The sequence below is a fragment of the Lolium rigidum genome, chromosome 7 (assembly GCF_022539505.1).
Source record: "Lolium rigidum isolate FL_2022 chromosome 7, APGP_CSIRO_Lrig_0.1, whole genome shotgun sequence".
Classification (NCBI taxonomy): Eukaryota; Viridiplantae; Streptophyta; class Magnoliopsida; order Poales; family Poaceae; genus Lolium; species Lolium rigidum.
This window is the reverse complement of record NC_061514.1, coordinates 278,997,348-279,010,776: the sequence shown is the minus strand read 5'-3', so window position 1 is coordinate 279,010,776 and position 13,429 is coordinate 278,997,348. Positions and strand designations below refer to the sequence as shown.

The 13,429-nt window shown below is 44.8% G+C and overlaps 1 protein-coding gene across 3 annotated transcripts; it reads left to right on the top strand.

Moving 5' to 3' along the window:
* Window positions 1-3,558: 3,558 nt before the first annotated feature.
* On the top strand, window positions 3,559-5,923 carry LOC124679220. Of its 3 annotated transcripts, XM_047215016.1 has the most exons (4): window positions 3,559-3,816; window positions 3,897-4,108; window positions 4,371-4,500; window positions 5,100-5,602. In XM_047215016.1, the coding sequence occupies exons 2-4, from the start codon at window positions 3,983-3,985 to the stop codon at window positions 5,156-5,158; spliced, it is 315 nt and encodes a 104-aa protein (XP_047070972.1). In that variant the 5' UTR covers window positions 3,559-3,816; window positions 3,897-3,982; the 3' UTR covers window positions 5,159-5,602. The 3 variants fall into 3 exon arrangements, 1 of the variants encoding a protein (XP_047070972.1); XR_006994863.1 differs by lacking the exons at window positions 3,559-3,816; window positions 3,897-4,108 and adding an exon at window positions 5,810-5,923 and having other exon boundaries at window positions 4,381-4,593; window positions 5,100-5,236; XR_006994864.1 differs by lacking the exons at window positions 3,559-3,816; window positions 3,897-4,108 and adding an exon at window positions 5,810-5,923 and having other exon boundaries at window positions 4,381-4,593; window positions 5,100-5,519.
* The last annotated feature ends 7,506 nt before the right edge of the window (window positions 5,924-13,429 follow it).

Genomic DNA, 13,429 nt, shown 5'->3' with positions numbered 1-13,429 from the left:
ACCATATATTCGGACACCTCGTCTGAATCATGGGTGGATCGGCTCTTTGAGCCGATTCACGGGATAACCTCGAGAGCCGATCGAGGCTCGTATTTAACGTTTACGTGTGTGCCCCGCAGGAAACTAAGCGAGGCATCATCCACACCTTCCCGACCAGGTATAGGTCAGGTGGCACGCCCTGTGATAAACATCGGTGCGTGCGACCAGAAGGCTTTGCGGGCCGTCGCTCAGAGGGACTAGGGCCAGCCGCAGCCCTAGTTGTTCCCGGCTCTACGGTGTTGCCCGTCTCTGCCCGCCAGTGGGTTTCTGACGTCAACAGCTGTCAACCAGTAGAATCCTGCCCGGAAAACCTTGGCTGCGATGGCTCGACTACTCGCGTGGTGGCCGCATATTCCTTCGTGCACATCCTTCAGAATTACTCTTCCTTCTTCGGGTGTTACACACCTTTGCAGAATACCTGAAATACTTCGCTTGTACAGTTCTCCTTTGATCACCGTGAAAGCTTTAGACCGTCGAATTACTCGCCTTGCTTCAACTGGATCGTCGGGTATTTCTTTCCTGAGGATGTATGATACATATGCTTGCATCCAAGGAACTCCGTACCATCATCACAAGCTCTTGTTCATCTTCATCCTCCGTGGTTTCGCGAGGGGTGTCGAAGTTTTTTCTTTTTTCTCGCACTTTTTTTGGTTTTGTAGATCTCTCCGATATTTCTTCCCAAAACACTCCCGGCGGGACCGGGAGGCACTCGCGACCCGATGTTTGCGAGGACGTCGGCTTCATCGTTGCTCAATCTATCGATGTGGTTTACTTCGCATCCATCGAATAGCTTCTCGAGTTCATTGTACACCTCCTTGTATGCTACCATGCTATCATTGATCGCATCACATTGGTTCATAACTTGCCGGGTCACCAATTGTGAGTCGCCAAAGATTTTTAGTCGAGTTGCACCGCATGCTTTCGCCATCTTCATCCCGTGTATGAGGGCTTCATATTCTCGCTTCATTGTTAGATGCGTTAGGGAACGTCATCCGAAGGATATACTTCAATTTGTCGCCTTCAGGTGATATAAGTATGACTCCTGCGCCAGCTCCTTCTACTCTCTTGGACCCGTCAAAATTCATGGTCCAGGTTCTCGACAGGTCTGGGGGTCCTGTGTTTTGCAGCTCCATCCACTCTGCAATGAAGTCCGGCAGAACTTGCGACTTGATTGCTTTTCTTTTTTCATACGTGATGTCCCGAGGGGAAAGTTCTATCCCCCAAAGGGAGACACGACCCGTAGCTTCTGGATTGTTCAGTATATTTGACAAAGGAGCCTCATTGACCACTATGATCGGGTGTGCCGAAAAATAGTGGCGCAATTTTCGTGCTGTTGTGAACACTCCGTATGCTAGCTTCTGGTACTGAGGGTACCTTTGTTTTGACGGCGATAAAACTTCGCTGACGAAGTAAACTGGCCTCTGTACTCCGTGGAGTTTTCCTTCTTCTTCTCTTTCGACAACCAGCGCCGTGCTCACCACTTGGGGCGTGGCTGCGATATATAACAGGAGAGGTTCCTTTTCCTTTGGTGCCACCAAGATTGGTGGTGTCGAGATTTTGCGCTTCAAATCTTCGAAAGCTCTGTCGGCTTCTTCGTTCCACTGGAATTTGTCTCCTTGTTTTATCAAAGCGTAGAATGGTAACGCTTTTTCTCCTAGCCTGGCGACGAATCTGCTCAAAGCTGCGACTCGCCCCGTTAGCTGTTGTATCTCTTTCAACTTTGTTGGCTTTCTCATTGTTACAATAGCTTGTATTTTATCGGGATTTGCTTCAATCCCTCTTGCTGAGACTAGAAAACCCAAGAGTTCTCCTGCTGGAACACCAAAGGAACACTTCGTCGGATTCAACTTCAGGCAGAATTTGTTGAGGTTGTCGAACGTTTCCTTGAGGTCCTCTATCAGTGTTGTCCCTTCTTTTGATGTTATGACGACGTCGTCGATATATACTTGCACGTATTTCCCAATCTGTGTCGCCAAGCACTTCTGCATCATCCTCTGATATGTTGCTCCCGCGTTTTTTAGACCAAAGGGCATTGTTCTGTAACAAAACACGCCATAAGGTGTAATGAACGCAGTCTTTACTTCATCTTCTTCTTTCAACCTGATCTGGTTATAACCAGAATACGCGTCCGGGAAGGAAAGACGTTCGCATCCAGCCGTGGAGTCGATAATTTGATCGATCCTCGGGAGGGGGAAGTGATCCTTTGGACAATGTTTGTTGAGACACGTAAAGTCGACGCACATGCGAAGGACCTTAGTGTTTTTCTTTGGCACCATCACGGGATTTGCTACCCATGTGGCTTCTGTGAATATCTCTTTGATAAAACCAGCTTCTTGTAGTCGATTGATTTCTGACAACATAGCTTTGCGGTTTGGTTCTGAAAAACGCCGCAAAGGTTGTTTGATTGGTCTCGCTGATGGATCCAAATTTGGGTGGTGCTCGGCAAGTTCCCTGGGTACTCCTGGCATGTCAGCTGGACACCATGCGAAGATTTTCCAGCTCTCACGGAGGAACTCGACGAGCGCGCTTTCCTATGCGATATCCATGTTGTTTGCAATGGATGTCGTCTTTTTCGGGTCCGTCGGGTGAATCTGCACCTCCTTAGAATTTTTCTCTGTATTGAAAGTTGATTCTTTATTTGGCCTTCCAACGTCTGGCAGTACGTCGTAATCAGTCATACTCTTCGACGCCAAATACTCAGCTTGCATCCCGAAAGTTTCTGATAACCGATGGAAATCCTTGTCGCACTTATCCGCTAAGGCGAAGCTTCCTTTGACTGTGATTGGTCCCTTGGGTCCAGGCAATCTCCACAACAGGTATGTATAGTGTGGTACTGCCATAAATCTAGCATATGCTGGTCGTCCCAACAAAGCGTGGTACTGCGATGGAAAATCTACGACTTCAAACTCCAGTTTCTCGATTCTATAATTTTCTCGGGTTCCAAACTGAACGTCGAGGTTGATCTTCCCCAATGGGTAACTTGGTTTCTCTGGTGTGATGCCGTGGAACCTTGTGTCCGTTGGCTTCAGATTTGCTAAGGATATGTTCATCTTCCTCAATGTATCCGCATACATAAGGTTTAAGCTGCTACCACCATCTATGAATACTCGAGAAACATCAAAGCCCGCAATAACGGCCGGCAGAATAAGTGCCGACTGCCCTGGTCGAGGAACTTGCTGCGGGTGATCCGCTATGGTGAAGCCGATGTCTTGCCCTGACCAATTGAGGTACTCAACTGTTGGTGGAGGCATTTTCTCTGCCATGAACACCTGTCTCGAGATTACTTTTTGAGTTCTGTTGGACGACCTTCCTTTCTGAATCATCGACACCGCTCCGTTTGAGTTAGGATCAACATAAGGTGGTGGTGGAGGTGCTGCCCCTATTCTCACTACAACACAACTGACCCTACAACAACACATAGTTTGCAACGGTGCTCGTATATGTATCTAAGATCCACCTCCCCACGCCCTTCCTTTATCCCGCCGCTCATCGGCGTCCCCATCCCAACTTCCCCGATCCCCACCCTTCCATTAGTCCACCTTAACCCTAGATAGCAGAGTTGCGGCCAGATCGAAAGCGCCGCCACAAATCAAGTCGTGGAATACAGGAATAGCCATCCATCTCCCTTCCTCCCCATCTCCCCCTCGCATCGCCCCTCTTTCTATCATATTGTTGTTGCTTCTTGGAGACCTTACGAGGAGGCGACCATGCGCTGAACGGTGCGGCGTCGCAGGTGTACAGGGCGGAGCATAGAGGACACGGCGGACCAAGGGCTTTGTACGTACAACTTCTCCTTTTCCCGATTCAGATTTCTGTCTCCTTTCCCTACCCTTCACCCGTTCACAATCTTTCTATAGCTTTTTTGCCGCATCGCATATTGTTGGTGCATGGTGACGGGTGAGATCCCGATGGGGATATTGGCTTGGTTCTGGGCAGAGTCAGGATGGTGCTGATTACGGATCTTGTCCTGGCAATGGGGCTGCCAGGGCTATTGGGATTCGGCTTCGTGCTACCGCCAAGGATGTTCCTGACAGCATCGATGCCATCCATCTCACGGACATCCTCACAGGTGCATAATTTTCTGGATCGTTCTATTAGTGTTTTGCTGTTATGCACGGGTGAATACCAAGGGTGACGAAATTATGCAGTCAAGGCAGCAATTCTCACCTCACTCATCCTCTGTTCCAAATGTAGAGTGGATCTGTTTTTCATCTCCACTGTGCTGACTAATTAATTAAGTGATTAGGAACCACACCAAATGATTAGTATGGTTATTATTTTCCACTAATAATCTGTGCATATTTGGGTTAATAACCTATTTTGTTGTGCAGTTTTCAGAATCCAGACATCTATTTCTGAAGTTTGAAAGGAAAAGTAAATGGATTTTACTTCAGCAGATTAGAAGAAATTTGTATGTGAACTTCTACTGGCCGTGCACTTTTATCTTGGATTTTTTGCCAGGTAAAGATATGTGGTGGATGTAAAACTTCACGGCTCTATCTGAAGTTGTTGGTAGAACACAAAATCTAGGTGTGCAATCAACGCTTATCGACGGTATGCCATTAGTGAGAATTGTTATCTAGACCATGTCAGTAATTAAAGTGCCTCATTCTTCCCAAACTGCACCATTATGCGTGGCTTGTAACCTTGGTGAGGATCATCTTGTTAGTTTATTGCATCATGTGCCCTCATGTTGATGACAAACAACAGTTAAGTTATGCAAATGCATGACTAAAAGAGTGATTAATTAGCACAAACAGTGTGTGGTAATTCTCATATTCTACATATTCGTGCTTATCCATGGCCAGCCTGATTTTTTTTTTGAGGGAGGGAGGGAGCCAGCCTGATTATGTAGGTGCATTGCACCTCGTTCTTATTTTTTTTTTCTGCTCTCTCTATTTAGAAAATACACAATGAGAAGTATTTGCGATGCTCATAAATGCCACCCAAAGGTCTATTTGCGTATTGTTCCTAGAAATACATGAATTGAACAGTTCCCCTTTCATTGATCTGTACTTGGGAACATACTTCTAGCATGATGTTAATTTGAGTGATTACAGGTGCAGTTAATCGAATGGGCATTATAGTTATGTTTCCTGCTGATTACCCGCAAGATTGACTAGGAAACGGTGTGAGTGGAACTCCATCTATATCTGGGTTGGATATGATGCTACTGAGGACGACACTTCGCAAAGAGGTAAATATAAACCAATCACTAGTGCTTCATGACATTTTCATTGTGTCAATCTAGTTAAATAAAGGTATCTGACATGTGTTAATTGGATTGTTCATATCTTTAACATGGCTACTTATTTTTTTTATGTATTTAGATCTTTGTGGTAATGACTTGGTACGTAGCTGGGATGGGCTATTTCAGATGCACGGGATGGCACAAATTAACTTGCATGACTTAACTTTGGTATGCTACGTACTTAGGTTTTCGAGGAAATTCCAAGCAGCATGCGGATGTGAACTTTAAGGTCTGATAAAAATAATAAACATTACGCATTTTCCTTCCATTTTACATGTACATACATCATGAAGAGCCTACAAACTGAGTCTTACTATTATTAAAATTGGCGTCTCTATTCAATTTAATCTACATGTAGATTATCGTTGCTTTGCATAGTTAATATATAGATATGTATTTTGACATTTCAGAATGGTGAGTAGTAGAGCAAGTAGGTTGTAGAATTTACTATCTCCTTTCCTACTGATTTTTGTTTTGTTTTGCCGCACAAGTTCTAAACTTGGAACTTTCTTTTTTCAGGTCCAAAACGTCAGCAAGGATTCCTACATTCAGGTTCTACATTAGAAGGCAGAAGATTAGAAGAAATATTTATGTTAGGAGTAGTTAGAATATGATATTCTGATGCAAGATTGTAAGATGTGTACTGATCTTAAGATAATTTTCATGTATGGATATGATGATTTCAATATTAAATACATTTTTTTTATGCAGTGCATTCATAATGTGCAATTCTGTGTGTTTATCATATTTATCATATATAAAATCCTCTTAATATATTTGAGGCGATTAACCCACCCAATCCAGAAATTAATATTTATTTTGAAATTAAATTATTCAGTTCACATATATTACGCACCAACGGATACAATGGTTGCTTGATATCTGTTGCCACTTTGCAACGACTATACCCGTAGGTTACCAACGCACATATATGCGTTGCATTATATCCTAGCAACCCCCAAAATCGCAACGCAAACTTAATCCGTTGGTACGGGAGCTAGCAACGCCTTATATGGGTAATTAGATACGGATCCATGCGTTGCTGTAGGGGGGTTCGTGTTGTAGTGTCTGAGCTGATGCCGATTGTCGTCTGTAATCGCGGGAGGTGGCGGTAGATGAACTTCGCTCCTGGGCTCCCGAGGATTTCTGTGTGCTGCTCGCGCGTGAGCGTTTTCTGCATATCTGAACATTGCTTGAAAATTTCGACAGTCTTTCTGCAGGTGCCCTCGATCGTCTTTTCCCGTTGCTGTCGAGGAAAAAGTGCATCTGGCACGGTCCGTTCAGCATTTCTTCGGGGGACACGAAAGGTCTTGGAAACCTTGGTCCACTATTTTGTCTGTTGCGGGAGTCGTCCCTATTATCACTTCGCTGCTCATTGCTTCTCTGATAATCATCTCTGTTGTTTCCTCCTGTGTTTGCCCGAAATCCTGCCGAAATTTGCCCTGGGGCGTCATAATTCGGATACTGCCGAGGAAATCGTCGCCTTGATTGATAATTTCGACCACGGTCCTCCTCTGGCGACCTGTGTCGTTTATTGTGGACGGCGTCTTCTCCGTCCGCCCATCTATTTGCTATCTCCATCAACGCGGATACTGTTTTTGGATTGGTCCTTCCCAAGTCCTCGACAAAATCTCCGCGCCTAATTCCTGCGACAAACGCATCTATTGCTCTCTCGTCAGATATATTTTCTGCCGAGTTTTTTATGATGTTCCACCTTTGGATATATTTTCTCATTGACTCATCTGGCTTTTGTCGACACGCCCTCAGCTCTTCTAACGACGCAGGTTTTTGCACGTGGACCTGAAGTTCTTGACGAATACGTCCTCGAAACTTTCCCAGCTGTCGATAGATCCTGGCGGAAGTTTTTTGATCCAAGATCGTGCGGCTCCACTTAAGTGCACTTGAATACTTTGCATGGCTGTTGCTCGAGTTCCTCCAGTTAACTTCACCGTCTCGAGGTAATCAATTAGCCAATCCTCTGGATCTTGCAGGCCGTCGAACTTTTTGAAGTGATCAGGCAACTTAAATCCCGACGGGACTCGAGTTTTTCGTACTCTCCTTGTGAAGCACGGCAGGCCGCACATATCCTCGTCGTTAAGCTCCGGGGATTGCCGATGATCCCTTCTGCTTTGCCTCGCTCTATCGACCCTTGCTTGTGCTCCTGTGTCTCTTGCTCCGCTTGGTCCTTCAGGAACCACCGCCGTTGCTGCTGCAGGTCGTGGACTATTTTGCCTTGCTGCTCCTTCGGGAGGCGTTGCTACAAACGCTGTCCCCATAGCTCCAACCCCTGCTAACGCCATATTGTATAATGTTTCCCTTGGATCTCCTGGGGGTGGCCTGGATGCGAGGATGTAAGCTTGTGTCGCCATATACCCAGCTTCCGGTGTCTTAGGGATAATATTTCCTCTTGTATCTATCGACATAAAGGACATGTCGAGGTTTTGAACCAAGTGCTCTCTTTTCGCTTCGGGTATGTGTTGTAACCTTGATCTTCCTCTCGTTCCGAGCCTCCCGTGGCTATCACCCGAAACTCTAGATTGTCCACTTAGATCTGCCCTTCTTCCGCCGGATGCGTAAACCGCCTCCTTTCTCCTTGTTCAACTCAGCTGTCTGTTTTTCTATTTCTCGGGCAGTTCGTGCGAGCCTATATTGATAAGCTTGCAGTTCTTGAGCTGTAGCTGTTGTCGTCATTGGCTCCGAACCATCTAGGGCTTTTGCCGCTCTATCCCAGGCTGCTTGTGGAAGTTGAACTCTGACACGTGGTGTGGGCCCGACATATTTAGTGCCCATACCTCTCCTTAGATCTGAGGGATCGACAAAAAGATTACCCAAATCGTCGAAAGTCTCTGATGTTTCCACTTGATTTTCGATAGCATAAATCTGATGATATTTTGTACTCCGATCTATGTTGGGTTTGGTGACATCACTGTTGAGATTGATGAAGACCTTGCCCACTGTGATAGATTTGTCGATGAAGTCGTAACTGTCGACATCGCTTGAGTCATCGCTTATATATGAGTCCGCAGATGACTCAAACGATGTGTTGCTGAAGATCTTGGCGAGTTTCTCTCTTGCTCTGATGCTGACGTAACGTGTTGCCGAAGTTTCTTCTTCTGACTCGGTTGATGATGCATAGCTTGAAAAATCGGAATCGACCGCCGATGATCCCGACGAGATCGGAATTTCGACACGATACGATCCTTCCTTCTCGACGCGAAAGTGAAACCTTCCGAACGTCATCTCCATGGGTTCCGCCAGATACGCATATGCATCCAAACGGGAGGGTGGGTGAGGAACAAAATCAACAAGACCAGCAGCGATCTGTTTACCTCGATCCATAGTGTTGCTTCCGGTTGATGATGTCGAAGATCTTGAACGTGCCATCGAGATCAGATCCTTACGCCTCTAATTCCCACGGACGGCGCCAATTGACAAGGGATTAACTTGTCAATGCCTATGGATTGTAGGCTAGGGTTTAGTTAGAAGTAGAGGGCAAGTAGATCTCGAAGGTTTCAGCCGAAAAGTGCTCGACGATTATGAAAACTAGGGTTTCCAGACAATGATTCGATGATCTCCTCGTCCCTCGACTCCCCCTTTATATAAGAGGTGGAGCCGAGGGTTTCGTTTCGTACAAGTTACGTAGTCCGGGACGGTTTCTAACTCATCCCGCCGGATTACAAACAACACTTCCTATTACAACTCTACTTTCCTTAATACATCTTGGGCTCTCGAACCTTCTTATTCTTCGGGTAGTGGGCCTTCATTAAACCCCGGGTACTATATTTGGCAGGCCCATTTGGGATGCCTATGTCACATACTGAGAATGATAAATGCTTCAAATAAACTGAAGCACCTAAAGTGTGAGCTCAGTGACAACCTCCTTATCATCATGATCTTGGAGTCCCTCCCTGATGAGTTCGATCAGTTCAAGATCAACTACAATTCCATGAAGGATAAGTGGACACTTGCTGAGATATCCCCTCGGATTGTCCAGGAAGAAGAAAGAATGATGAGGCAGAACAAGGATCAGGCTTTTCATGTTGGCTCCTCAAAGAGAAAGCATGACGGGTCAGGCCCTTCAAAGTCACCAAAGAAAACCTTCAAGAAGGAAATGCCAAAGTTTAAAGGAAAGGAAAAGGAAAAGGATAATGGACAGTCTTCAGAGCCTACTGATAATGTGTGTTTCTTTTGTAAGAAGGAAGACCATTACGAGGAAGGACTGTCATGAATACCTCAAGTGGATGATGAAGAAAGGTACAGATGAAATCACTTTTGTTGATGAAATGTTATATACTGATTTCTCTTGTACATCATGGTGGATTGATTCAGGTGCAACTGCTCACGTTGCTAATTCTATGCAGGGATTAAATTTGATCCAAACCGTAACAAGCGGGGCAAGACGACTTAGAGTTGCAAATGGAGTTGAAGTTGATGTTGAAGCTGTTGGGTCACTCACCTTGGAGCTCCACACCGGATTTCACCTTCATTTAAATAATGTTCTTTATGTACCTACTTTAAGTAGGAATTTGATTTCAGTTTCTTGTCTCGATGATAACATGTTTGAGTGCAAGTTTGGTAACAAACAATTTTTTTTAAATTATTGTAATAAAGATGTTGGCCTCGGTGTCAGACGAGGCAAACTATATATGTTATCTATGAATGATTATGTTTTGCATGTGAGTAATGTTTCAAATGTTGAGAAGAAATGGAAGGGTACTAGCACTTCTTCGAAATTGTGGCACTGTCGTTTAGGCCACATTTCGAGGGGGAGAATGGAAAGACTTATTAAAAATGATGTACTCCTCCCATTAGACTTCTCTGATGCGGACAAATGTGTTGATTGCATCAAAGGTAAATATGCAAAAACAATTAAGAAAGGAGCGGTAAGAGCCACGAGTGTCCTCGAACTCATACATACTGACATATGCGGACCTCTTAATGTTAAGTCTATAGATGGTTTTGATTCGTTCATCACCTTCACAGACGACTTTTCCCGTTATGGGTACATTTACCCTATACGTGATCGATCGGAAGCTATGGACAAATTTAAAGTGTTCAAAGCCGAAGTTGAGAACCAACTGAATGCAAAAATTAAAGTTGTACGATCTGATCGCGGGGGAGAGTATTACGGTAGGCATGCTCCTAATGGGCAAATTCCAGGACCTTTTGCTAAGTTCCTAGCTGAGAATGGAATTGTTGCCCATTATTCAATGCCTGGTGAACCTCAACAAAATGGTGTGGCTGAGCGCCGCAATCGCACGCTTTTGGATATGGTGCGTAGCATGCTCGATCATGCAAGTTTGCCGGTAAGCCTATGGATGGAGGCATTGAAGACGGCTGCACATATTTTAAATCTTGCTCCCACTAAGTCAGCACCGAACACACCTCACGAGATGTGGACGGGAAAGAAACCGAGCTTTAACTATTTACGTGTGTGGGGCTGTCCTGCTGAAGCTAGAATTTTCAATCCACAACTTAAGAAGTTAGACCCAAAAACGGTTAGTTGTTTCTTCGTCGGATACCCGCACAGGGGAAAGGGATATCGTTTCTATTGCCCAGGTCATACCACTAAGTATGTGGAGACCCGGCAAGTGGTATTTTTTGAGGATAATGAAGTTAATGAAATAAGGAAGATCGATCTTGAGGAAAAGCGGGTGTGTGCTCCATCCCCGATTATCCAAAAGGTCGTTCTACCAATGCAGAGGAGAATCACTTCTAATGTTGAGACTGAACCTCACAGTTCTGGTCCTCAACCTGATGGTGATCCTGAAACTAATGATAACGCAGATCCAGAAGGTGAAGAAAATCACCAGTCGGATAATGAAGAAGATCCTCACAATAATAATGCCCCTCCACCACCATCGCCTGTGAGAAGATCACATCGAGAAAGAAGAAAAGCCATCTCAGATGATTATATCACCTACATGAGTGAGGATGTAGATGATATAGGAAAGGTGGAGGATCCAACCTCATACAAGGAGGCCATTAAGAGTTTGAATTCGTCTAAGTGGCAAATCGCCATGGAAGACGAGTTGAAATCTATGAGCTCAAATGATGTTTGGGACCTAGTAGAAGTTCCTAATGACGCCAAAAGAGTAGGCTCCAAATGGATCTACAAAACTAAGTATGACCCCAAAGGGAACATCGAAAGGTTCAAAGTTAGACTTGTGGCAAAAGGTTTCACACAGAGAGAAGGAATCGATTATAATGAGACTTTCTCTCCTGTGTCATCTAAAGATTCTTTTAGGATCGTCATGGCTCTGGTAGCTCATTTCGACCTAGAATTGCATCAAATGGACGTTAAGACGGCATTTCTAAATGGCGACCTTGATGAAGACGTGTACATGACTCAGCCGGAAGGTTTTGTTGTGGAAGGAAAGGAACATTTAGCATGTCGTCTGAAGAAATCCATCTATGGCTTGAAGCAAGCTTCAAGACAAGTGGTACCTCAAGTTCGATAAGATTATTAGAACTTTTGGTTTTACTGAAAATGTTAAGGACAACTGCATTTATGTTAATTTTAAGGGCAGTAGGTTCACAATATTAGTTACGTATGTGGATGACATATTATTGGCCTGCGAGTGATAAGGATATGCTGCACGAGACCAAGAATTTTTCTGTCTTCCAATTTTGATATGAAAGATCTCGGTGAAGCTTCATATGTCCTCGGCATTGAGATTCATCGAGATAGGTCTAAAGGTGTGTTGGGACTATCACAAAAGGCATACTTTGAGCGAGTACTAAAGAAATTCAATATGCATAAGTGCTCTGGCTCACCTGCCCCAGTAGTCAAGGGCGATAAATTTGGGACATTTCAATGTCCGAGGAACCAAATTGAAACTGATCAGATGAAGTTGGTTCCTTATGCTTCAGTTGTCGGAAGCATCATGTATGCACAAGTTTGTACACGCCCTGACTTGGCTTTTGTAACCGGGATGCTTGGCAGATTCCAATCAAATCCAGGACTAGACCACTGGAAGGCCGCAAAGAAAGTCTTGCGTTATATGCAAGAAACAAAAGGGTACATGCTTACGTACTAGAAGGTCTGATAACCTACAAGTTGTTGGTTATTCAGATTCTGATCATGCCGGTTGTGTGGATAGTAAGAAATCCACGTCAGGTTATATATTCACACTTGCCGGAGGAGCTATATCGTGGAAAAGCTCCAAACAAACTATAGTTGCTTCATCTACGATGCAAGCAGAGTTTATAGCATGTTATGAGGCCACTGGGCAGGCTGTATGGCTAAAGAATTTCATTCCCGGACTTAAAGTGGTCGACAGCATTTCAAAACCACTTCTATTGTACTGCGATAATGAACCCGCAGTTTTCTATGCGAATAACAACAAGTCAAGTGATGCTGCCAAACACATTGACATTAAGTATCATGTTGTGATGCATAGGATCCAGGATCAAACAACTAAGGTTAAGCATATAAGTACGACTCGTATGCTTGCGGATCCGCTAACGAAAGGCTTACCACTCAGAATTTTCCGTGAGCATGTTGCCGGCATGGGATTACTGTAAGCCTTATGATTCTGGAATAAAGGGACCATAATAAGAACCACTCCCAATAAGTATTATGTTATCCATTTCAAGATAGGCGGGTATGCCATAAGTGTTGAGGTTCAATAGCATTTCATTGGTTGTTGTAACACCTCACTTTGGTTTATTATTCCTATGGAGAATGGGCAAATGATGTTAAACCTAACGATCAAGGGGAGAATGTTGGTTGACCTGTCAGAGTTTAAGAGACAAAAACGTTCTAGTCAAATAACGTCAGGTTTAAGAGATAAACATTGACAAAAACGTTCTAGTCAAATAACGTTAAGGAGGAGGCCCACGAACCAACGTTCGTGACCACCTCGTTCGCATCTCACGCGCCTCGATCGGGGGCACCAAAACCAACTCGATGGTTTGGTCCCCTGTCGCCTGCGCCATATAAAAGGGGGGGAGCCTGGCTGCTATCGATCACGGTCAGTTTTACGATCAGCTCGCTGCTTTCCCCACAACTCCTAAAGCCCTACCGATCTAGGGAGGCGCAGAACGACGGGAAGACCAGACTGGAACCTCGCCGTGCTGTGCCAGGGCAGTGCAGGTGGCGCCCGGAGGGGATCAGGAGGATCTCCCGATCGTCAT

Bases quoted from the DNA above. Each gene is read 5' to 3' on its own strand.
- LOC124679220 (XM_047215016.1), top strand. From the start codon at position 3,983: ATGGTGCTGATTACGGATCTTGTCCTGGCAATGGGGCTGCCAGGGCTA. The intron at 4,109-4,370 runs GTGCATAATTTT...TTTGTTGTGCAG, and splicing joins TCTCACGGACATCCTCACAG to TTTTCAGAATCCAGACATCT. The intron at 4,501-5,099 runs GTAAAGATATGT...GAGTGATTACAG, and splicing joins TATCTTGGATTTTTTGCCAG to GTGCAGTTAATCGAATGGGC.